This window comes from Chiloscyllium plagiosum, unplaced genomic scaffold (assembly GCF_037043375.1).
Source record: "Chiloscyllium plagiosum isolate Xiang-an unplaced genomic scaffold, Cpla_swu_hap1 HiC_scaffold_21, whole genome shotgun sequence".
NCBI lineage: Eukaryota > Metazoa > Chordata > Chondrichthyes > Orectolobiformes > Hemiscylliidae > Chiloscyllium > Chiloscyllium plagiosum.
In genome coordinates this window covers 48,300,464-48,323,073 of record NW_028270159.1, presented here as the reverse complement: position 1 = coordinate 48,323,073, position 22,610 = coordinate 48,300,464, and the positions used below count along the sequence as shown (strand labels likewise).

The 22,610-nt window shown below is 42.5% G+C and overlaps 1 protein-coding gene across 2 annotated transcripts in view; it reads left to right on the top strand.

Annotated features, from left to right (window-relative positions):
• Positions 1-22,610, top strand: part of fkbp15a (FKBP prolyl isomerase family member 15a) — a 100,315-nt gene that overhangs the window by 69,924 nt on the left and 7,781 nt on the right. For both annotated transcript variants that reach the window (XM_087998541.1, XM_087998540.1), the window contains 5 exons: positions 158-310; positions 4,782-4,874; positions 9,189-9,311; positions 17,218-17,325; positions 21,060-21,889. In XM_087998541.1, the coding sequence (XP_087854667.1) occupies positions 158-310; positions 4,782-4,874; positions 9,189-9,311; positions 17,218-17,325; positions 21,060-21,889 (1,307 nt within the window). The remainder of the gene's footprint in view (positions 1-157; positions 311-4,781; positions 4,875-9,188; positions 9,312-17,217; positions 17,326-21,059; positions 21,890-22,610) is intronic.

Below are 22,610 nucleotides of genomic sequence, written 5' to 3'. Positions count from 1 at the left end.
GTGACTTCACAAGTATCTTGTGTACTTTTATCATGGTCTGAATGTCATTGGGCATGTAATATTCTGAACTAACTTGAATATCTTCATGTATGTCCTTCATTGTATTTTGAATTTAAATTTGAATACCTTTTGAAGTTGCTTTCTTTTTATCCCCCAGATTGCTGCGATGCAGGCAGAACTGGAATCTGAGTGGCAGGCCAAATGTGATCGGAAACTGGCATTAGCCAAGGAACAGCACAGTCAGCAGTACCAGGAAGTCTGTGAGCAACGGGATTCCCAGCAGCTTCAGATCTCCCAGTTGGAGACAAAGGTGGGTAGTGCCTTGGGTTCCCTTGCAGGACACAGTGGTTTCATTCTCTGTGTTCAGAGATGAAGGGTTTGTTCATAGACCTGATGCAACACTGGAGAAATTTTAGTTTTAATAATTGCATCAAACCAGGAGGTGGTGGTTTCTTTGTCTCTTGTACCTGCCTCTCTGCAATGTTTCGGATGTTTCGTCAACTTGGAAGCAGATGTTTGTTACTGTAATCATTAGAATACCTTGCAATTTTAGTAACTTCCTACTAATCCTTACTCTCCTGAAATTAATGTAGGTAGACAGTGATGAGAGCTTACAGGTAGATTTTAGGGAACTGGAAAGGAGATTAGTCTGCCAAATCTCCAAAGGTGGTGGTTTCTGGATTGCTTATGTTGTTTTACACAAAGAATTGAAACAGGATTGTGCAGGTGAATGCATGGCTGCAGAAGCATTGCAGGAATTTGGAGCTTTAGACCTCTGGGCTTTGGGACTGGTTCTGGACAATATGGCCGAAATGGCTTCCTCCTGCTGGAACCATTCTGCAACTGTAACCTGCAGAATGAGCAGGTTTATCTGTTTTGCAACACATGCTACCTGCTCATGTGTATTTGTTTTGGGATTCTCCTTCCTTCTCCCTCCACACAAAAATTTCTTGCCTCTTTTCTAAATTTGTTGCTGCTGTCTGATGTCACAGTCCAGTTGCTCAGGTAGCAGCATACTATCATCAAGCAAGATAGGAAAAGCTTCCCTTTCTTTGCAATCACTCTTCACCCTTCCAAATTCCTAAATATGTAGTTCTCATCATTTATGAGTGATGTTTGAGCAAGAGAGCATTCCACATTTCCTTTAGATCACTCTTCTTTCAATCCAACACCATTAACATCCTGAGAGTTATGTCGACTTTCAGCTGAGCTCCATCAGACATACATTGAAGCTACAAGACCAGATTATAGGACAAGAATTCTGAGGTAAGAAATTCACCACTTCTTTCCCCTGAATTTTGTCAACAAAGTTAAAAATAAGTATCTAAGTTTGCTCGCTGAATTTGAAGGTTTGTTTTCAGACTTTCATCACCCGACTGTAACATCACCAGTGAGAGTCTCTGGTGAAGCGCTGGTGGTATGTCCCGCCTCTCTGTTTATAGGTCTTGGTTTCTTAAGGTGGGTGATGTAATTTCCGTGTTTTTTTCCCAAGGAAAGGTAGGTAGAGTCAAAATTGATTCACCAGAGACTCTCACTGATGTTACGTAGTATGGTGTTGAAACGTCTGAAAACAAACCTTCAAGCTCAGTGAGCTAGCTTATAAACTTATCATCAATCTGAGCTACAACCCTTCTCAAAAGTAACTACAAGTTAAAAATCTCACAACATCAGGTTATAGGACTATGAACCTCCCCACCATCTACCCGATGAAGGAGCAGCGCTGTGAAAGCTTGTACTTCCAAATAAACCTGCTGGACTATAATCTAGTGTTGTGAGTTTTAACATTGTCCACCCCAGTCCAAACCTGGCACCTCCAAATCATGGATTCCATCAACAAGACAGAAGTCACAGTGAGAGAGAGTGCTTTCCATTGGGCTGGCTGACTGCAGCTCCAACAAGATTTAATGATCAACATCAAGACAGAAACAGCCTTTAGTAAGAAGTTAAAAACGACAGCAAATTAAATGAAAGACGTCCAATGCTGCAAAGATTCACTGTGACTCAAAAGATTGTGGTATTTTTTAGAAGCCAACAAAGCATGATGAGAAAATGGAAGAGTTCAGGTAGGAAAGAAAATTAACAAATATGAAAACAGACCGTAAAGCCTTTAGGTAAAGCCATAAAGGAGAAAGAGCAGCAAAAGTGAGTGTTGTTTCCATGGCAAGAATAGAGAATTAACTAACAAACAATCAGGACAGCAGAAGGCGTTCTAAAGAAGGGTCACCGGACCTGAAACATCAACTCTGATTTCTCTTCTCAGATGCTGCCAGACCTGCTGAGCTTTTCCAGCACCTTCTGTTTTTGTTTCTGATTTACAGCATCCATAGTTCTTTCGGTTTTTAAACAGTCAGGACAAATGGGTCATTTTCAGCTTGACAGACTAACCAGTGGATATCACTACACAGGGATCATTGCTGAGTCTTTCAGTATTTACAATCTACCTTGATGATTTGGATGAAAGGGCTAATTGTTTTGCAGCCAGAATACTGCTAATACACATTCTCCCTGTGTCTGTGTGGGTTTCCTCTGGGTGCTCCAGTATCCTCCCACAATCTAAAGATGTGCAGGTCAGGTGAAATGGCCATGCTAAATTGCCCATAGTGTTCAAGAGTGCGTAGTTTAGGTGCATTAGTCAGGGGTAAATATAGAGGAATAGGGTCAGGTTTGGGTGGGTTACTCTTCGGAGGTTCAGTGTGGACTCGTTGGGCCAAAGGACCTGATCCCACATTGTAGGGATTCTATGGAATCTAAAGCTAGTTTAAAATAAGGGCTTACTTGCCTTGAAGATGGAGATAATGAATTTCTTTCTTGGGATCATTCATCCTTGAATGTTCTTTAACAGAGCAATAGTGGCTGGGTCATGAATGGGTGTTGATTAGGAAGGGAGTTTGAGGGTTGAAGGGTCAGCGGGAAAGCAGGGAGGTGGAGTGATGACCACAATCAGATCAGTCCTGATCTTACTGACTCGTGCAAGCTTGATGGGTGGGAAGGCTTCCTCTGATCTATGAGCTTGCTTATCACCCTCCTGAATTGTTCATTCACTCCCACTGATGCAGCGAAGTGTACCATCTACAAGATGCACTGCACTAACTCATCCAAGCTCTTTCAATGCCATCTTCCAAACCTGCAACATCACCTGGGGAAGGGAGGCAATGCGTGGAACACCTACCTGCGAAGCTACAAATTCCTGAATTGACTCCATTTAGGTGACTTAGGGAATCTAATATATAATACTTCACCGTCACCCAGTTAAAATCTTGGAACTCCTTCCTTAGCAGCAATAAGTATATTTGCACTGTCAATTCAAGCTGTCTGTTCACTGTCTACTCAAGGGCATGTAGTGATGAGCAGAAAGTGCTGACCTTGCTATTGATGCTTAAATACCATGAAAGAATATAAAACAAACTGTCCTCCTAATTTAGTCTTTTTTTGGTGTCCACTTATCCTTCTGCCAAATCTAATATGTCCTCCTTCCAGGACCAATATATCCTTCCTAAGATCTCATGTCCCGAATATACTACACTTCCTACATTCTGTCTAGCATTTCACTACTTATCCTGTTTTGTTGATAGTGGGTGATATTTGCCTGCACCTTCTAACCCATCATATCTCTTTGTAATTTGCTTCTTTTTGTTTTTGACAGACTTGGATGTATGGCTTTCTATCCAGCATCTAAACTCTTATCAAATATGATGAATCGTTGAGGCCCCATCATTGGTCCTTGCAGGACCCCACTAGTCACATCTGCCATTTATAATACCAGCCTATTGTCCCTACTGTCTCCCACTGCTCAGACAATTTCCTAACTTGGTCATTAATATACTTTTGATTCCACAGGCTTCAGCTTTAGCGAAAGTCTCTTGAATGTATCAAATGTCTTCTGGAAGTTGATACAAATAGGATCCATGGATATTAATTTGTCCCCTGGTCAAAAAATGAAGATTTGTTAGACATGACTGACTATTGATAAATCCATGCTGACTTTCTGATCAGTTAAATTTTCAACATTTTTCTTAATTACATCCTTTTCTTAATTATAGGCTCTAACTTCCATACTACATATTAGGTTAGCTGGTCCATTACTCTGTTTTCTTCCTCTTGCCTTTCCTCAATAAGAATGGGAACTCTGCAGGTCAGTGTAATGGAACAGCTTCTGACCTAGGGCAACTTTGGAATATCATAGTTAGAAATATACTCACTTGCTTTAAAATCCTGAAATGGAATCCCATCTGGTCTTTGCAATTTATCATTCCATAGCAACATTTCTTTTTTCCTCATCGTACTTTTGGCGAGTCCCTCTCTTCTAGATGGCCCAGTGTGTCGACCTCTTCCTCTACTGTAAACACCTGAGAGTAAGTAATGATTTAGCATATCTGTTATTGCCTTATTTTCATGGTCAGTGTTACTGTGATCTTTTTTGAAGAGCCCATGTGACTCCAGTTGCCTTCCCTCCTGGACCCCTACCCTGCTGTCTGTTTCATGTGACCCCCTTATTGCCTTTGGCACTTACCTTTTTCCCTGCCCTTAGCTATTTTCATGCCCTCGACCCCTGCCCCCCCCCCCACCTCTAGACCACATGCTGTGGCCTGGACAAATAGCTTCCTGTGTCATTTTTTACAAACTCCAAAACTGATAACCCAGATTAAGTTGACTTTCACGCACACTACTTGAAGCTTACACAAGTGCTTCCTTCCTGCTCGGCACCACATTCTTGAGTCTTACACCATGTGTGGTTCAGCCCACTTACGATCACACAGTAATTCCTATTTGTCGTTCTGCAGTTGGCATTGTTGAAGCAGTCCCGTCAAGTGGAGGAAGACAGGCTCGGCTCACTCCAGGAACAAGCAGAGGAGCTGCAGGCATTGAAGGAGCGGGTAATGATGTTTGTGATTACATGGAGCATATTGGGTTAAAAATGCTGAGGCATTCAACTTCACAAAATGCATGTGGCTAGTCTGCAGTGGGATATATGCATAAGAACAGGAGGCGAAAAGCTAGAACTTACATTTCTAAAACACTTTTTGCACATTCTTGGTCTCGAAGCATTTCAGAGTCAATGAAGTGCTTTTTGAAGTGTAATTACTGTTATGTATAGAGAAAAGCTAATTTGTGCACAAAAAGGTCTAAATCTGCAATTAGATTTTTAAAAATAGCTTGATTTATGTTTTGCTCCTGTCATTTGAGTGCTAAATATTGGCCAATATACCAGGGAGATTCCCTCAATATCCTCACCTCTTTGAATTATACTATAGTGCATCAGTGTAAAATCTGTTCCCTTCCTCACAGCAGTTGGGAATAATTTGACGACAACGTTTGGTGGCTCACTACCAGCATGTTGTTGATGGGAGTTTAGAAATCAGTAATAAATACAGGTGTTACCACAGGCAGTCTTGTCCCAAGGATAATAAAATAGATTCCAATGAGGACAGAGACATTTGCGATTACTTGTTTCAGTGGTACTGGCAGAAAGATAAATACTGACCACAAGTTATCTGCCCACTGAGTTACCATGTTTGGGACCTTGCTGTATATAAATTTGTTCTTAGATGCTGGGTAGAAAGTCATACATACAAAAACAAAACCTATTTCCTGTGTTGTGGTAGCTAGTACACTTAAAGTACAGCTAAAGAAAGAAAGACTTGGATTGATTTTGAGCTTTTCACAACTTCAGAGGATCTCAAATTGTTTTATGGTCAATGAAGTTCTTGTTTGAGTGTCATCACTCAACCAGTGTGTAATCTGTAAGCCACAGCTCCATTACTGTGCAGCACCTCCTTGGTGCCCTGGAATGTTGGCTAAATTTTGTGCTGGGATATTTAAAATGGAACTTGAATCCATTACCTCTGACTCAGAAGTGTATGTTGGTCACTGAGAGACAGTTGACCCTTTTAACTTGAGCATAAACAACAATTGTGACACTAGAACAGCAAGATGGTTTTGATTAAGTGGGTCATTGAAGAACTGGATCTGTAGTACCTACTGTGTAAGCAACTTCATTGGCTTTTGTGAATCCTTTCATGGTTGAAAACTGTGAGAGTGCGAACATCCCACAGAACTGAAGTCTGCTTGAGGGAGTTTCTGGTGCTGTGTCTCACTCCTTACTATCTTGTGGGCATATTGGGTGTTATAAGTTGCATGTAGATGAAACTGGTAAAGTGTTGGAAAGGATTATAAGAGATAGATAGGATTTATAATCATCCAAAAAGGAATAAGTTGATTAGGGATAGTCAACACTGTTTTGTGAAGGATAGGTCTTTCCTCACAAACCTTATTGAGTTCTTTGAGAAGGTGACCAAACAGGTGGATGAGGGTAAAATGATTGATGTGGTATACATGGATTTCAGTAAGGCGTTTAATAAGATTCCCCTTGGTAGGCAATTGCACAAAATACGGAGGCATGGGCTTGAGGGTGATTTAGTGGTTTGGATTAGAAATTGGCTCGCTGAAAGAAGTTGATGAAAAATATTCATTCTGGAGTTCAGTTAATCGCGGTGCACCGCTAGGATCTGTTTGGGTCCACTGTTGTTTGTCATTTTTATAAATGATTTGAATGAGGTCATAGAAGGATGGTTTAGTAAATTTGCGGGTGACACTAAGGTCGGTGGAGTTGTGGATAGTCGTGAAGGATGTTGTGGTTTACAGAGAGACATAAATAAGCTGCAGAGTTAGCGGAGAGGTGGCAAATAGAGTTTCATGCAGAAAAGTGTGAGGTGATTCACTTTGGAAGGAGTAAGAGCAATCCAGAGTACTGGGCTAATGGTAAGATTCTTGGTAGTGTAGATGAGCAGAGAGATCTGTGTCTAGGTACATAGATCCTTGATATTTGCCACCCAGGTTGATAGGATTGTTAAGAAGGCATATGGTGTGTTAGCTTTTGTTGGTAGAGGGATTGAGTTTTGGAGCCATGAGGTCATGCTGCAGCTGTACAAAACTTTGGTGCAGCCACGTTTGGAGTATTGCATACAGATCTGGTCACCGCATTGTAGGAAGGATGTGGAAGCTTTGGAAAATGTTCAGAGGAGGTTTACTAGGATGTTGCTTGATATGGAGGGAAACCTTACCTGGAAAGGCTGAGGGATTTGAGGCTGTTTTTGTTAGAGAGAATAAGGTTGAAAGGTGATTTAATTGAGACAATATAAGATGATCAGAAGGTTAGAGAGGGTGGACAGTGAGAGCCTTTTTCCTCAGATGGCGATGGCTAGCACAAGGAGACATAGCTTTAAATTGAGAGGTGATAGATATAGGACAGATGTCAGAGGTAGTTTCTTTACTCAGTAGATGGGGCGTGGAATGCACTGTCTGCAACAGTAGTAGACTAGCCAACTTTAAGGGCATTTAAATGGTCATCGAATAGGCATATGAATGAGAATGGAATAGTATAGGATAGATGGGCTTCGGATTGGTTGCACAAGTTGGCACAACATTGAGGGCCAAGGGCTTGTACTATGACTGATTCTCCAAGTGAGCTGGACCGTATCTCTGCAGGTAGTTCTTCTATAAAGCAATGATTGTGTTCTTGTGCAACCCCGCATTATAAAAGAATCACACTTAGGAAATAATGCTTAACATGTTGATATAATCGCCTTACAGCCAACACTTGTTCTGAAAGTTCACACTTTAGAAACAGTATCCCCCAATTAGTCAATCACGTTACAGCAAATTTGCATTATCGAAATGTGTGTTATAGCAGAATCCCCATATTTCATTTGGTTCTGTAATGTTCTGTATTTTCCCAAGATAGGTTGTTTTGTAGTGTATTCCTTTAAGACATGTTTTCCTCTGGTGTCCTTGTCTCATTTATATGGATCTCTTTGTTTACCACAAAGCAGTTCCCTAAAAAATCTGTTTTGGGATTCTATTGCTATTCATAGAGTCATAGAGATGTACAGCATGGAAACAGGCTCTTCGGTCCAACCTGTCCATGCTGACCAGATATCCCAACCCAATCTAGTCCCACCTGCCAGCTCCCGGCCCATATCCCCCCAAACCCTTCCTATTCATATACCCATCCAAATGGCTCTTAAATGTTGCAATTGTACCAGCCTCCACCACCTCCCCTGGCAGCTCATTCCACCCTCTGCGTGAAAAGGTTGCCCCTTAGGTCTCTTGTATATCTTTTCCCTCTCACCCTAAACCTATGCCCTCTAGTTCTGGACTCCCCGACCACAGGGAAAAGACTTTATCTATTTATCCTATCCATGCCCCTCATAATTTTGTAAACCTCTATAAGGTCACCCCTCAGCCTCCAGGGAAAACAGCCCCCAGGGAAAACAGCCCCATGCTGTTCAGCCTCTCCTGATAGCTCAAATCCTCCAAACCTAGCAACATCCTTTTCTGAACCCTTTTCGATCTTTCCGATAGGAAGGAGACTAGAATTGCATGCAATATTCCAACAGTGTTCCAACAATTCCTGAAGAAGGGTTTATGCCCGAAATGTTGATTCTCCTGCTCCTTGGTTGCTGCCTGACCTGCTGCGCTTTTCCAGCAATACATTTTTCAGCTCTGATCTCCAGCATCTGCAGTCCTCACTTTCTCCTAATCTTCCATTAGTGGCTTAACCAATGTCCTATACGGCCACAACATGACCTCCCAACTCCTGTACTCAATTCTCTGACCAATAAAGGAAAGCATACCAAACGCTGCCTTCACTATCCTATCTACCTGCGACTCCACTTTCAAGGAGCTATGAACCTGCACTCCAAGGTCTCGTTGTTCAGCAACACTCCCTAGGACCTTACCATTAAGTGTATAAGTCCTGCTAAGATTTGCTTTCCCAAAATGCAGCACCTCACATTTATCTGAATTAAACTCCATCTGCCACTTCTCAGCCCATGGGCCCATCTGGTCCAGATCCTATTGTAATCTGAGGTAACCCTCTTCACTGTCCTTTTACCAGAGTGGTCTCCTTGCTGTTGTGTCCAACATGGCGAACCTCCTTTTTGATTTCCGTCCTGTCATTAAATTATCCTGATGGTCGTCTGTAGTCTATAGTATGTATTCCCAAACTCTGATATCGTGCCTATAGCAGTCCCATGACTGTGCCTCCGAGCAGGGTTGTAAAAACCTGAAGGTATCCGATTACATACCTGCAATCACAAAATAAAACTGCAATTTGTTTCACCTCTCAAAAAGTGTACTTTGAATGAGATGTTGCACAAATATGTGGAATTGTATGTCTGTTTTTTCAGTATTCATCCCTGCAGAGCAGAGCGGCTGCAATGAAGGAACATTATGATAGCCAAATCCGTGAACTCCAACAACGGGTCCCTGCAACTACTGAAGCATTGCAGTCAGCTGATACTGCTGAGGAGGTATGGGGGAGAGTTATTGTTACTGTCACAGTAACACAATGAAAGATGCTTGATTGTTCGAGAATATTAGTTTGCTTTCAATGGTATTTTATCCCTTGCTTTGGCACACAACCATTCTAACCAAGTTCTGAAAGGTTGGTGAAATACAGCAACCACTAAAGATTCCTGAAGTGGACTAGAACTTACTGTCACTTTGTTTTATTCTCTCCTAAGAGGGAAGTGCTTACCTTATTGTTGGGAATTGGAGCATTTGCTGATAGAGGGCAAACAGTGCAAACATGGTCCTGACTGCTCCCTGATTGTGCCATCCATTTCACTGAAGGGTGAATGTGATGTCGGCCACCGTTTTTCCCATGGGTCCTGCGGGCAGTCTGACTTTGGCTGTTTCAGCGATCTGATATCCTGAGCACAGCAGTCACCCACAGACATGTTTATCTGTTATTGTCCCTTGATGACCATGCATCTTGTCTTGTTCTTGTAGTTGCTCAATAATCAAAGAAGCTTCAGTTGTCCCTTTAATCGGGAAGATCAGGCCACCCGTTTCTTCAGTTAGTGAAGACTGTTAAAATGTGTCTATCTAACGTGTTTGGTTAGCGTGTCACTTGGGTGTAACCTCCTTCATTCCTGAAGAAGGGCCTGTGCCCGAAACGTCGAATCTCCTGTTCCCTGGATGCTGCCTGACCTGCTGTGCTGTTCCAGCAATAAAGTTTCAACTTTGATCTCCAGCATCCTCAGACCTCACTTTCTCCTGTAACCTCCTTCAGTTGTACCCAAAAATATTTTTGTCTCCTCCTTCCCTCAATACAAATATTGCCTTTTCTCCTCTTCCCCCTAATGCATAAAGCGAGTTAAGGGGCCATCAAAGCCAAATTAGACATTAGGTGCAGGAGTATGCCATTCGGCCCTTCGAGCCAGCACCACTATTCATTATGATCCTGGCTGATCATCTACAATCTGTATCCTGTTCCTGCCTTATCCCCATAACCCTTGATTCTACTATTTTTAAGAGCTCTATCCATCTCTTTCTTGAAAGTATCCAGAGACTTGGCTTCCACTGCCTTCTGCGGCAGAGCATTCCATACATCCACCACTCTCTGGATGAAGTTTCTCCTCAACTCTGTTCTAAATGGCCTACCCCATATTTTTAAACTGTGTCCTCTGGTTCTAGACTCGCTTATCAGCGGAAACCTGCTTCCAGCCTCCAGAGTGTCCAATCCTTTAATAATCTTATACATCTCAATCAGATCCCCTCTCATCCTTCTCAACTGAAGTGGATACAAGCCCAGTTGCTCTAATCTTTCAACATCTGATAGTCCCACCATTCCGGGAATTGACCTCGTGAACCTACGCTGCACTCCCTCAATAGCCAGAATGTCCGTCCTCAAATTTGGAGACCAAAACTGCACACACTACTCCAGGTGCAGTCTTACCAGGGCCCAGTACAGGTGCAGAAGGACCTCTTTGCTCCTATACTCAATTCCTGTTGTTATGAAGGTCAGCATGCCATTAGTTTCTTCACTGCCTGCTGTACCTGCGTGCTTGTAATCTGCCTTCCTGTTCTTGCCACCAAAGTGGATAACCACACATTTATCTACATTAAGCTGCATCTGCCCTGCATCCATCCACTCATCTAGCCTGTCCAAGTCACCTTGTATTTCATAACATCCTCCTCACATTTCACCCTTGTGATCAGCAAACGTGCTAATATTACTTTTTATAACTTCATCTATATCATTAATGTATATTGTAAACAGCTGTGGTCCCTGAACCTTGTGGTACTCTACTGGTCACTGCCTGCCATCCTGAAAGGGACCCGTTTATCACTACTCTTTGCTTCCTGTTAGCCAGCCAATTTTCAATCCAAGTCAGTATTTTGGCCCCAATACCATGTGCCCTAATTTTGCTCTCTAATCTCTTATGTGGGACTTTATCAAAAGCTTTTTGAAAGCCTAGGTACACTACATCCACTGGCTTTCCCTTGTCCATCTTCATAGTTACATCCTCAAAATATTCCAGAAGATTAGTCAAGCACGATTTCCCCTTGGTAAATCCATGCTCACTCTGACCTATCCGATTACTGCTATCCAAAGGAGTCGTAATTTTATCTTTTGTAACTGACTCCAGCATCTTTCCCACCATGATGTCAGGCTAACTGGTCTATAATTCCCTGTTTTCTCTCTCTCTCCCTCCTTTCTTGAAAAGTGGGACAACATTAGCCACCATCCAATCCTCAGGAACTGATCCTGAATCTATAGAAATTAGAAAATGATTACCGCTGCTTCCACAATTTCTAGAGCCACCTCCTTGAGTACCCTGGGATGCAGACCATCAGGTCCCGGGACTTAGCAGCCTTCAGACCTCTCAGTCTCTCCAACACCATTTCGTGCCTAATATAAATTCCCTTCAGTTCATCCATTACCCCAGGTCCTTCAGCTACTATTACATCTGGGAGATTGCTTGTGCCTTCCCCAGTGAAGGCAGATCCAAAGTACCTATTCAACTCTTCTGCCATTTCCTTGTTCCCCATAATAAACTCACCTGTTTCTGTCTTCAAGGGCCCAATTTTAGTCTTAACCATTTTTTTTCTTTTCACATACCTAAAAAAGCTTTTACTATCCTCCTTTATATTTTTGGCCAGTTTGCCTATTTTTTTCTCCGCTTATTGCCTTTTTAGTTATCCTCTGTTGCTCTTTAAAAGTTTCCCAGTCCTTCAGCTCCCTGCTCATCTTTGCTATGTTATACTTCACTTTTATCTTTATACAGTCCTTAACTTCCCTCGTCAGCCATGGCCGCCCCTGCCTCCCCTTAGGATCTTTCTTCCTCTTTGGAATGAACTGATCCTGCACCTTCTGCGTTATACCCAAAAATACCTGCCATTGTTGTTCCACTGCCATTCCCATTAGGGTATTGAACCATTGAACTTTGGCCAGCTCGTCCCTCATAGCTCCATAGTTCCTTTGGTTCAACTGCAATACTGACACTTCCGATTCTCCCTTCTCCCTCTCAAATTGCAGATTAAAACTTATATTATGGTCACTACCTCCTAATGGCTCCTTTACTTCGAGGGCACTGATCAAGTCCGGTTCGTTGCACAACACCAGATCCAGAATTGCCTTCTCCCTGGTAGGCTCCAGCACCAGCTGTTCTAAGAATCCATCTTGGAGACACTCCACAAACTCACTTTCTTGGGGTCCAGTACCATCCTGATTCTCCCAGTCTACCTGTATGTTGAAATCCCTCATAGCAACTGTATTAATACCTTTGCGACAGGCCAATTTCAACTCCTTATTCACATTCCACCCTACATCCAGATTACTGTTTGGGGGCCTGTAGATAAATCCCATTAGGGTCTTTCTACCCTTAGAATTTCTCAGCTCAATTCATACTGACTCTACATCTCCTGATTCTCTTAGAATTTCTCAGCTCTATCCATACTGACTCTACATCTCCTGATTCTATGTTCCCCCTCGCAAGGGACTGAATGTCATTCCTCACCAACAGGGCCACCCACCCTTCTGCCCGTCGGTCTGTCCTTTTGATAGCATGTATAGCCTTGAATATTCATTTCCCAGGCCCTGTCCACTTGAAGCCACGTCTCAGTTATCCCCACAACATCGTACCTGTCAATTTCCACCTGAGCCTTAAGCTCATCTATCTTATTTCTTATGCTTCGTGCATTCATTCTAATATTTTTAAATTTGTTACTCCCCTCACCCGTCCTCTGAATCCCTATTACACTTGTCCATACTATATGATCCCTTCTTGGGTTTTCTGCTCCATTGATTCTGTTGTCTTTCTTAACTTCTCTTATTCTCACTTTCCCTTTAACTTCCTTCTTAAATTTCCAGTTTGTCCCTTTCCCTTCTTAGTTTAAATAAACCTGTGTTGCAGTGGCAAACCTGCCTGCCAGAATGCTGGTCCCCCATCTATTAAGGTGCAACCCGTCCCTCTTGTTTAATTTATCCTTACTGCAAAACATACCCCAGTGATCAAGAATTTAAATCCTTGCTTCATGCACTAGTTCCTCAGCCACATTCAAGTCCATTATTTCCCTGTTCCTGCCCCCTCCAGCCCGATGAACTGGAAGCAAACCAGAGATAACCACCCTGGAAGTCCTGCTTTTCAGCCGCCTTCCGAGTTCTCTGAAGGCCTGCCATAAATGTCCCTCCTCTTCTTCCCGACATCATTTGTGCCAACACGCACCACCACCTCTGACTCTTCACCTTCGCCCTTGAGGATTCTCTGCACTCTGTTGGTGACGTCCTGGATCTTGGTACCAGGAAGGCAACACACCATCCTCAAATCCCGCCTGTTGCCACAGAAACCCTTGTCAGTCCGTCTCACTATGGAGTCCGCTATTACCATGGCTTTGTATGATGTCTGACTCCTTGGCTTTGCCTCCATACCAATTTTCGATTGGCAGACCTGTCTGCCTCTTGGACTGGCAGTGTCGTCTGTCTCCAGCTTCCAAGAGAGTCAATCTGTTCATGGCAGGTGCTTCCCCTGGGGTCTCTTGTACTTGAATCATCTCTTCCTTCCTCATCGTCCTCTCCCTTCTTCTCTCTTCTGGTTTGTTTGGTGTAATGACCTTGCTGAAGGTCCTGTCCAGAAAATTCTCATTCTCTTGAATGAGCCTGAGGTAATCTAGTTCTTTCTTCAGTGTTGCAACGTGGTCTTTCAGAAGCTGAATGTGTGCACTTTCCCCAGCTATAGGAGCCAGAGATGACACCAGTGTCCCTGACCTCACATATCATGCATGCAGCACACTGAATCAGCTTGGCGATCATGTCTTCACCCTCTTCAACTGTGGCGTAATCTCCTCATTCTGCCTCTTCGCTGAAGACTCCTCAGCCAAAGACATGCACTTTTTTTTACCAGACTCTTCTCTTAACCCCCCTTTTTTTTTGCTGCGAGTCTGTGGACTCTTAATTAGATTAGAGGAGGAGGGTGGGAGGGAGGTCCTACTGTGTAGGATATGGGGCCTAGAACACACCTACTTAAATAGCACTCACTAACCTTCCCAACAGCCTCAGTGCTCTGACCTTGCTTCCACTCAGCTTTTGCTGCAAAATAAAAATTGATGGTTGAGGTTTGAGCTGCACTGTTTTCAAACGGTCTTAGCCATAGAGTCAGACAACACAGGAACAGACCCTTTGGCCCAACTCGCCCATTCCAACCAGGTTTTCTAAACTGAACTTATCCCATTTGCCTGCATTTAGACCATGTCCCTCTAAATCTTTCTTATCTGTATACCTGTCCAAATGTCTTTTAAATGTAACCACCCTCTGTACCCACCTCTACCACTTCCTTGGGTAGCTCATTCTTTGTATGCACCACCATCTGTGTGGAATAAGTTGCCCCTCAGGTCCCTTTAAAATTTTTCCCCTCTTGTCTTATGCCTCTAATTTTGGACGTCCCTACTCTGGAGAAAAGACCTTGGCTATTCATCTTATCTATGCTTCTCATGATTTTAATAATCTCATTAAGGTCACCCCTCAGCCTCCTACGCACCAGGGGATAAAAGTCTCAGCCTATCCAGCCTCTCTGTATAACTCAAACTATCCAGTCTTGGTAACATCCTTGTAAATCTTTTTTTGCATCCTTTCCAATTTAATAACATTCCTCCTATATCAGAGTGACCAGCATTGCATGTAATACTCCAAATATGGCCTCACCACTGTCTTGTATGGCTATAATATGATGTCGCGTTCTCTGACTGATGAAAGCAGGCATGCCAAGCACCGCCTTCACCCTTTACTAAAACACGATGCCTTACATTTATGTGCATTAAACTCCATCTACCGTCCCTCAGCCCCGTTGGCCCACATTCCTGTTGCAATCTTAAATTAACTTCACTAATTTTGTTGTCACCTGCAAACTTGCTAACCCGTACCTCCTATATTCCCATCCAAATTATTTTTATAGATGACAATCAACAGTGGACCTGCACTGATCTTTGCAGCACACTGCTGGTGACAGGGCTCCAGTCTAAATAACAACCCTCCATCACCACCCTCTATCTCCAACCACAAGCCATAGTTGTATCTAATTGTCTACATCTGCTTGGACCTTATGATCTAACCTTGGTAACCAATTTACCGCAGTGGAACCTTGTCAAAGGCCTTGCTAAAGTCCGTGTACTTGCCGTCTATCGCCCTGCCTTCATCTATCATCTTGCTCGCCTCGTCAAAAGAAAACTCAAGTTAGTTAGGCATGATTTTCAATGCTCGAAGACATGTTGACTGTCTCTGATCAGTCCTTGCCTTTTCAAATGCATGTAGATGCTGTGTCTGAGATATCCCTCCAACAACGTACCCACCACTGATGTCATGCTCACTGTTCTGTAGTTCCTTAGCTTTTCTTTTCAGCCTTTCTTAAATATGATACAACATTAGTCACCTTCCAGTCTTCTGGCACCTCGACTGTGGTTATTGATACAAATATCTCTGCTAGGACCCCAGCAATTTATTTTCTTGCTTCATGCACTGCCCTAGGGTACACTTGATCAGACATTGGGGATTTATCTACCTTTATGCATTGTAAGACCTCCAGCATCACCTCTTCTGCAGTGTAGATTCTTCAAGACATCACTATTTATTTCCACAGGTTCCTTAGCTTCCGTGTCTTTCTTTATTTTAGGATCTCACCCATCTCCTGTGTTTCCGCACATAGATGGCTTTATTGATCTTTCAGGGGTGCTATTCTCTCCCTCATTACTCTTTTGCCCTTAATATACTTGTAGAATCTCTTTGAATTCTCCTTTGCTATCTGCCAAAGCTATCTCATGGTCCCTTTTTGTCCTCTTAATTTTCCTCAAGTGTGGTCCTCCACCCCCTCAGGATTCACATGATTCCAGCTGCCTGTACCTGATGTATGGTACTGCCTTTTTCTTGACCAGGACCTCAATACCTCTAGTCATCCAGTGTTCCTTACTCCTGCCAGCCTTGCCCTTCACACTTACAGGAACATGCTGTCCCTGAACTCTGGTTATCTTGCTTTTGAAAGCCTCCCACTTGCCAGTTATTCCTTTGCCTGTGAACAGTCTTCCCCAATCAATTTTTGAAAGTTCCTCTCTAATACCATCAAAATTGGCTTTGACCCTGTTTAGAACTTTAACTAATCCGTTGTTGTGGTTCTGTTCACCGAGCTGGAAGTTTTTGTTGCAAACGTTTCGTCCCCTGGCTAGGCGACATCATCAGTGCTTGGGAGCCTCCTGCGAAGTGCTTCTTTGATGTTTCCTCCGGTGTTTATAGTGGTCTGTCCCTGCCGCTTCCGGTTGTCAGTTTCAGCTGCCCGCTGTAGTGGTTGGTATATTGGGTCCAGGTCGATGTGTTTGTTGATGGAGTTTGTGGATGAATGCCATGCCTCTAGAGGAGGCTCCCAAGCACTGATGATGTCGCCTAGCCAGGGGACGAAATGTTTGCAACAAAAACTTTCAGCTTGGCGAACAGAACCACAACAATGAGCACCCGAGTTACAAATCTTCGCACAAACCTTTTAACTAATCCTTTTTCATAACTATTTTAAAACTAATAGAATTGTGATCACTGATCCCAAAGTGCTGCCCCACTAACACCTCAGTCACTTACCCAGTGTTATTTCCCAAGGAGAGGTTGAAGTTTGCCACTTTGCTGTGAAGGCCATCTACATATTGATTGTGTTTTCTTCAACTCACTTAACAAATTAACAAGTGCAAGCCCTTATCCTACTGTGGAGGGATATTAATGGGGCATTACAGAAAGATAATCTCCTCTGCATCTAACCTGTATTTGTCGTTGGAGTGTTTGATGTTGATATTGGTAATGTTGGAAAGTCCCAACCCAATGGTTCTTTGGTTTATCTTGAAAAATCACTCTCAAAAACCAATGTGTAATGAGAACTAGGATATTATAAAATCTTTTTGCAGGTGAAGAAGATCATGAATGGAGTGTTTCAGTCGTTGCGAGGAGAGTTTGACCTGGATGAAATGTACAGTGGCAGAGCAGTCCTTGGTATCATTGTGAACACTATCAAGGTACAGACATTGCAACCAACCAACACCAAGAAGTCAAAGCTTGGGCTTGCTTGTCCACCTGGTGCCTGTGATTAAAACCCACTGTCCAGATCTGGATTTTTGTTTTTAATGCTATCCTTTCCTTTTGCTTATTCCCTCAGATATCAAAATAAACATGCAAGTATAGCTAATATCTAAGTCATCTGCCTGCCCAGTCTAGAGGAGCAGTCACTTTACCTTCTGCTGTAGGAATGGCTTTGGTGTTTGGTCTCTTTCTTACATAACGTTACAGTGCAATAACATAGCAAAAATTTAGATGCTTCAAAAGTGGAACAGCTTGAGATGATTCACATTAACAGCATATGGTATAGGTTGATGCAATATCACATGGTCCAGTTAGCACTGTTGCCTCTCAGATTCCACCTTTTGGGCTGTCCATGTGGAGTTTGCACCTTCTCCCTGTGTCTCCATGGGTTTTCTCCCACAGTCCAGGGATGTGCAGGCTAAGTTGATTTATCATGGGAATTGCAGAGGTGGGGTGGGTTTGGGTGGAATGCTCTTTGGAGGATGTGGACTCGATGGGCTGAAAAAACCAGCTTCCATCCTGTTGGCGTTCTATGAAACACTTAATTGAAGACATGCACCCATTTTTGGCAGAATCCTCATTGATGAGGCAACAGAAATTATGATACATGAGATCAGAATTAGAGAACGTAATTTGTGTTGTGAACATAGTGTGCCTACATTTTCCTGATGAAGGCTTGAAAAAAGAAGTGAAATCTATTGCCTGCCAGTCTTTGCTATAGGATCTCCTTTCTTGTAACTTGGCACAAAAGACTTTAACTTCAGCACAAGAGCTACTGTTTTTGTCAAATGATACCAATCGTGTTGAAAAAGGCAGGAGATACTGGAAGTAATGTAAGAAAATGTGAAAGAACATTAAAAGAGTGATTAAATGAATGCAAGGTTAAAGCCTAAAAATGAGTAAAACAGATGACCAAGTATTATTTTAGTACATAGTAGATATGATAACCTCAGGAACTTAGTAATTTTGATTGAAAATGAGATAAAAACCTTGGCGAGATTAAAACAATTTAAAAACACATCCCAGAGAGAGAGAAAACTCATTCTAAAATGCTAAGCGAGGGGTTCTGGGAACCATTGGGAATCATATTGGAGTGATTTGGGAAGAAGCATAATCAATAAATATATCAGACAGACATGAGGAACTGCCATCCCATTAAACATCCATTCTGTGTGCCATTAATGGAATTCATTTGCAAACATGCGTTTCAGCATTATGTAAAATCTAATAAACAACATCGATTTGAAAAAACAGACTGTCCTGACTGAAGAAGTTCTTAAATCCTGAGTGAGTGGTACCCAAAGTAAGCTTCGGAAAGCTCTGCCCCCAGTATGTCTAGCCTTCAACCTAGAATTCACATGATTTCCACTGTTTGAAGCTATATCTATCCAGGAAAGCCTTGGGTGTAGATATGAAATTGGCTGAAGGGCCGGAAATCAATTCAGGCATATGTTGAGTGATATTCCCTAGAGCACAATGTTTCTAATCTAAAAACGAGAAACCTTCTGCAAGCCAGTAAAATTTTCTGCTGACACTAAAAATGAGGAAACTCTGCTCAGAAGTTGCGTAATAAACTGATCAAAAAGATCAGTGGGCAAAATGATAATGTCCAGTGAAATTAAATGCAGTCATGAGTATAGTACTGCATGTAATGAAAAAAATAAGCAACGCATGCAGTAGTCCTGCATGGAAACAGATCCTTTGGTCCAATCAGTCCGTGACAAACATAATCCCAAACTAAATTAGTCCCACCTGCCTGCTCCTCACCCATATCCCTCCAAACCTTTCCTATTCATGTACTTATCCAAATGTCTTTTAAACATTGTAATTGTACCTGCATCCACCACTTCCTCAGGAAGTTCATTCCACATGCATACCACCCTCTGTGTAAGAAAAATTACCTCATGTCTTGTTTAAATCTCTTTCCTCTCACCTCAATGATGTGCCCCCCAGTCTTGAAACTCCCCACCTTAGGGTAAAGACAACGACCATCAACTCTACCTGTACCTCTTGTTATTTTATAAATTTTTATCAGGCTCTCAACCTCCTACCCTCCAATGAAAAAAAAAGTCACAGTTATTCCAGCCTTTCTTTATAACTCAAGCCTTCCATACGTATAACATCCTGGGAAACCTCTTCTGAACCCTCTCCAGCTTGATAATATCCTTCCTATAACTGGATGACCAGAACTGGACACAGACTTCCTGATGAAGGGCCTGTGCCTGAAAAGTCGATTCTCCTGCTCCTCGGATGCTACCTGACCTGCTGTGCTTTTCCAGCACCACACACTCAACTCTGATCTGCAGTCTTCACTTTCTCCTAACTGTTTTCCAGAAGAGGCTTCACCAATATCCCATACAACCTCAATATAACATCTAAACCCCTATACTCAAAGGACGTAGCAATGAAGGCAAGCGTGCCAAACACCTTTTTAACCACCCTGTCTGTATGTGATGCAAACTTTCAAGAATTATGTACCTGCACCGCTACTGTTCTACAACAGTACTCAAGGCCCTACCATTAATTGTATAAGCAATACCGTTGATGAATGCTACTGAAAGAAATTTAGGATTCTGAATATATTCAGAATGTCTAACCAATGAGGAACAGCAATCAAAATCGATAGGAAGTTGGAAGAATATTGAAAAGTCATGTCAGAGAGAGGAAGTCATGCTCTGGTTGATTACTTATGCACCAATGGTGGTTGAGGCACCAAGGAGATATTCAGCTGAGGAGATAGTGATTGCCGGAGGCGCTGCAGGGAAGGGTAATAAAAGTGATTGTTTTCCCTGTGCCAAGACTCTGAGTTAAGAGAAAGATGGAAAAGGTGGTATTTGTCAGCCCGGAAAGGACAAGTTCACAAACTGGACTTCTAGGATTAGAGCACTTAAAGAAATGGAGAAGTAAATAAAGATTTAATTGAATTTTGGGGCAAGAGTAGTGTATTAGACATTAATTCCAGATAGCGAGTTTTGAGAAGATTTGTAGCTCAGTTTAAGGTTCTGGATGTAGTTTTGCCCGTTGAGCTGGAAGGTTCATTTTCAGACATTTCATCACCATACTAGGTAACATATTCAGTGAGCCTCCGGATGAAACAGTGTTGGTGTCTCATGCTTTCTATTTGTGTTTGGGTTTCCTTGGCCTCCCCTCATAAAAGTAAGTTAGCTTGAGCTGGATTTGGTTCTGCAGTCACCCAAATGACCCATCATCTGGGAGGTTTGACATTGCTGACATGCCTTACACCAAACTCTGGTGCTGTTCTCATGAAATCTCCGCACACATACTGATTATTAAACTAAAATTGAGAGCCCTGGGTCACTGCTTTTGTAGTCTAACTCAAGATATGCCAAAGTTTGGAGTTGGGACTTTTTCAGCCTGACTGGTTTAGGAAGGCATTGACAAAAATGTTAGGTTTTCCTTTCTTCATCCATCAAAAATAAGTAATTTATCAGCAAATACTTGTGTTTGAGTCTAATATTAAACATGCAAACTTTTGGCACCAACTAAGATCAGTACCAATGGAAGATTAAAATTTATGAATCCGTTCCCCGAACTTCACTGAACCCAGTGTACCTTTGGCCGTTACAAGGCCCAGAAATAATTCTTTACACCTCTGTTTCTGGTTCTGCAATGTATCTACAAATGATCTTACCTTGTTCTTTTCAAATAGGCAGTTACCCTGAAACTGTTGAGAAGTGACCAAGACCAGCCAATCACAAAGGATGATGAATCTGAGGAGGAGCGCGAAGAACAAGCAGCTCCTCCGATTGAGATGAAAGCAAATACTGATACCTCAGAAAGTCCGAACACTGCAGTATTGGATGACAAACAACCCACAGTAGCTGAAGCTCACCGGATAAAAGATGTGAATTTATCACCTGGTCACTCTGGTGAGGTGGTTACAGTGAAATCTGAGCATAATGAGGCTGAAGGCTCAAAAGCACTGGAGTTGGAGCAGCCAGAGGCAACCCTGACCTCTAGCCTGAACATTCCCACTCTCGCACAAGGTTCACCCATAGCAGATAAGCAGGAGGCTACTGCAGAAACCTCCAGGAAAGGAGCTGCTGACACACAGACTGAGAAGAAGCCTTTGTCTGATTGTCAAAATGGAAAATCTCATCAACAAACAGAGGTCCCCGATCATGATCGAACACTAGAGAAGAGCCTTAACCCATTGGACAGAGTTCAGCACTGTGAGCTTGACAATACATTGGATTTAAACAGTCCGACTGAAAGACAGGAAGAGCAATCTCAAGCACTCAGTTTTGAAAGCGGTTCTGGAATTCAAGAGGAGACTCTGCTTTCAGAACCCTTGCAGGAAGCAGTCCCAGCCCTCAATGGGAATGAAGAGAGTCCAGAAATTCCAGAGGGTCCAGTGTTTGAAGCAAGCGAGTCTCCCTCAGAGCTGGAAGCATTGCACGTGGTGGAACATGGTTCCAGTGACACAATATCAACACCAGGACATAAATCTAAATCTGCTCCCTCAACAAATGCCGCCAGGTAAGTACTGTACAAGTCAATGAAATTGCGGAGAGTTTGGATTTTCCAGACTTTGGGTGTTATTTCAGTCAGACTACATTATACTCCGTTTCCAAAGTATTCAAGACACCCAAGTGAGAGAAACCAATGGCTGGATTATGCAGGAAGCTGTAATCATGTGATGGGATTAAGCAGGTGTTCCTGTGATGTGGCTAATTTTGAAGGGAAACAGATTTTAAAAAAATGTTTCAGTTGTCTGGTTTTGGTTGTTACTCATCAGTGATTGTGGGTGCTTCATGTTCCAGGTGTTGTTGCCCTCAGCAGGTAAATGGGGTGGAGGTGAGACCTTGTTTCCACAGCTAGCATCTGGAATGCACTTGCTGAAATTTAGATAGAGATTCAACAGTAATTGGAAACCTGGAAACATTCTTCTTCCCACATGCAGTTACAGCCAAGGGAATTCCATTTCCAAACTGGGATTGATATCAAATTGTTGAACAGTGGTGTAAGGGAACCAGAGTGGGCAGATGGAGTTAAGCTACACAGCTGTCATAATATACAGTTTAAAAAAAATACTCCGAGCTGAATGATATAAGAATATAACCTAAGAAACGGGAGCAGGATTCACCATTTCACCTGTCAAGTCTGATGCACCATTCATTAAGATTATAACTGGTCTACGTCAATTCCAACTCCCATTACTCTTTTCCCTCATTCTTTAATTCTCTTGTTATCCAAAAAT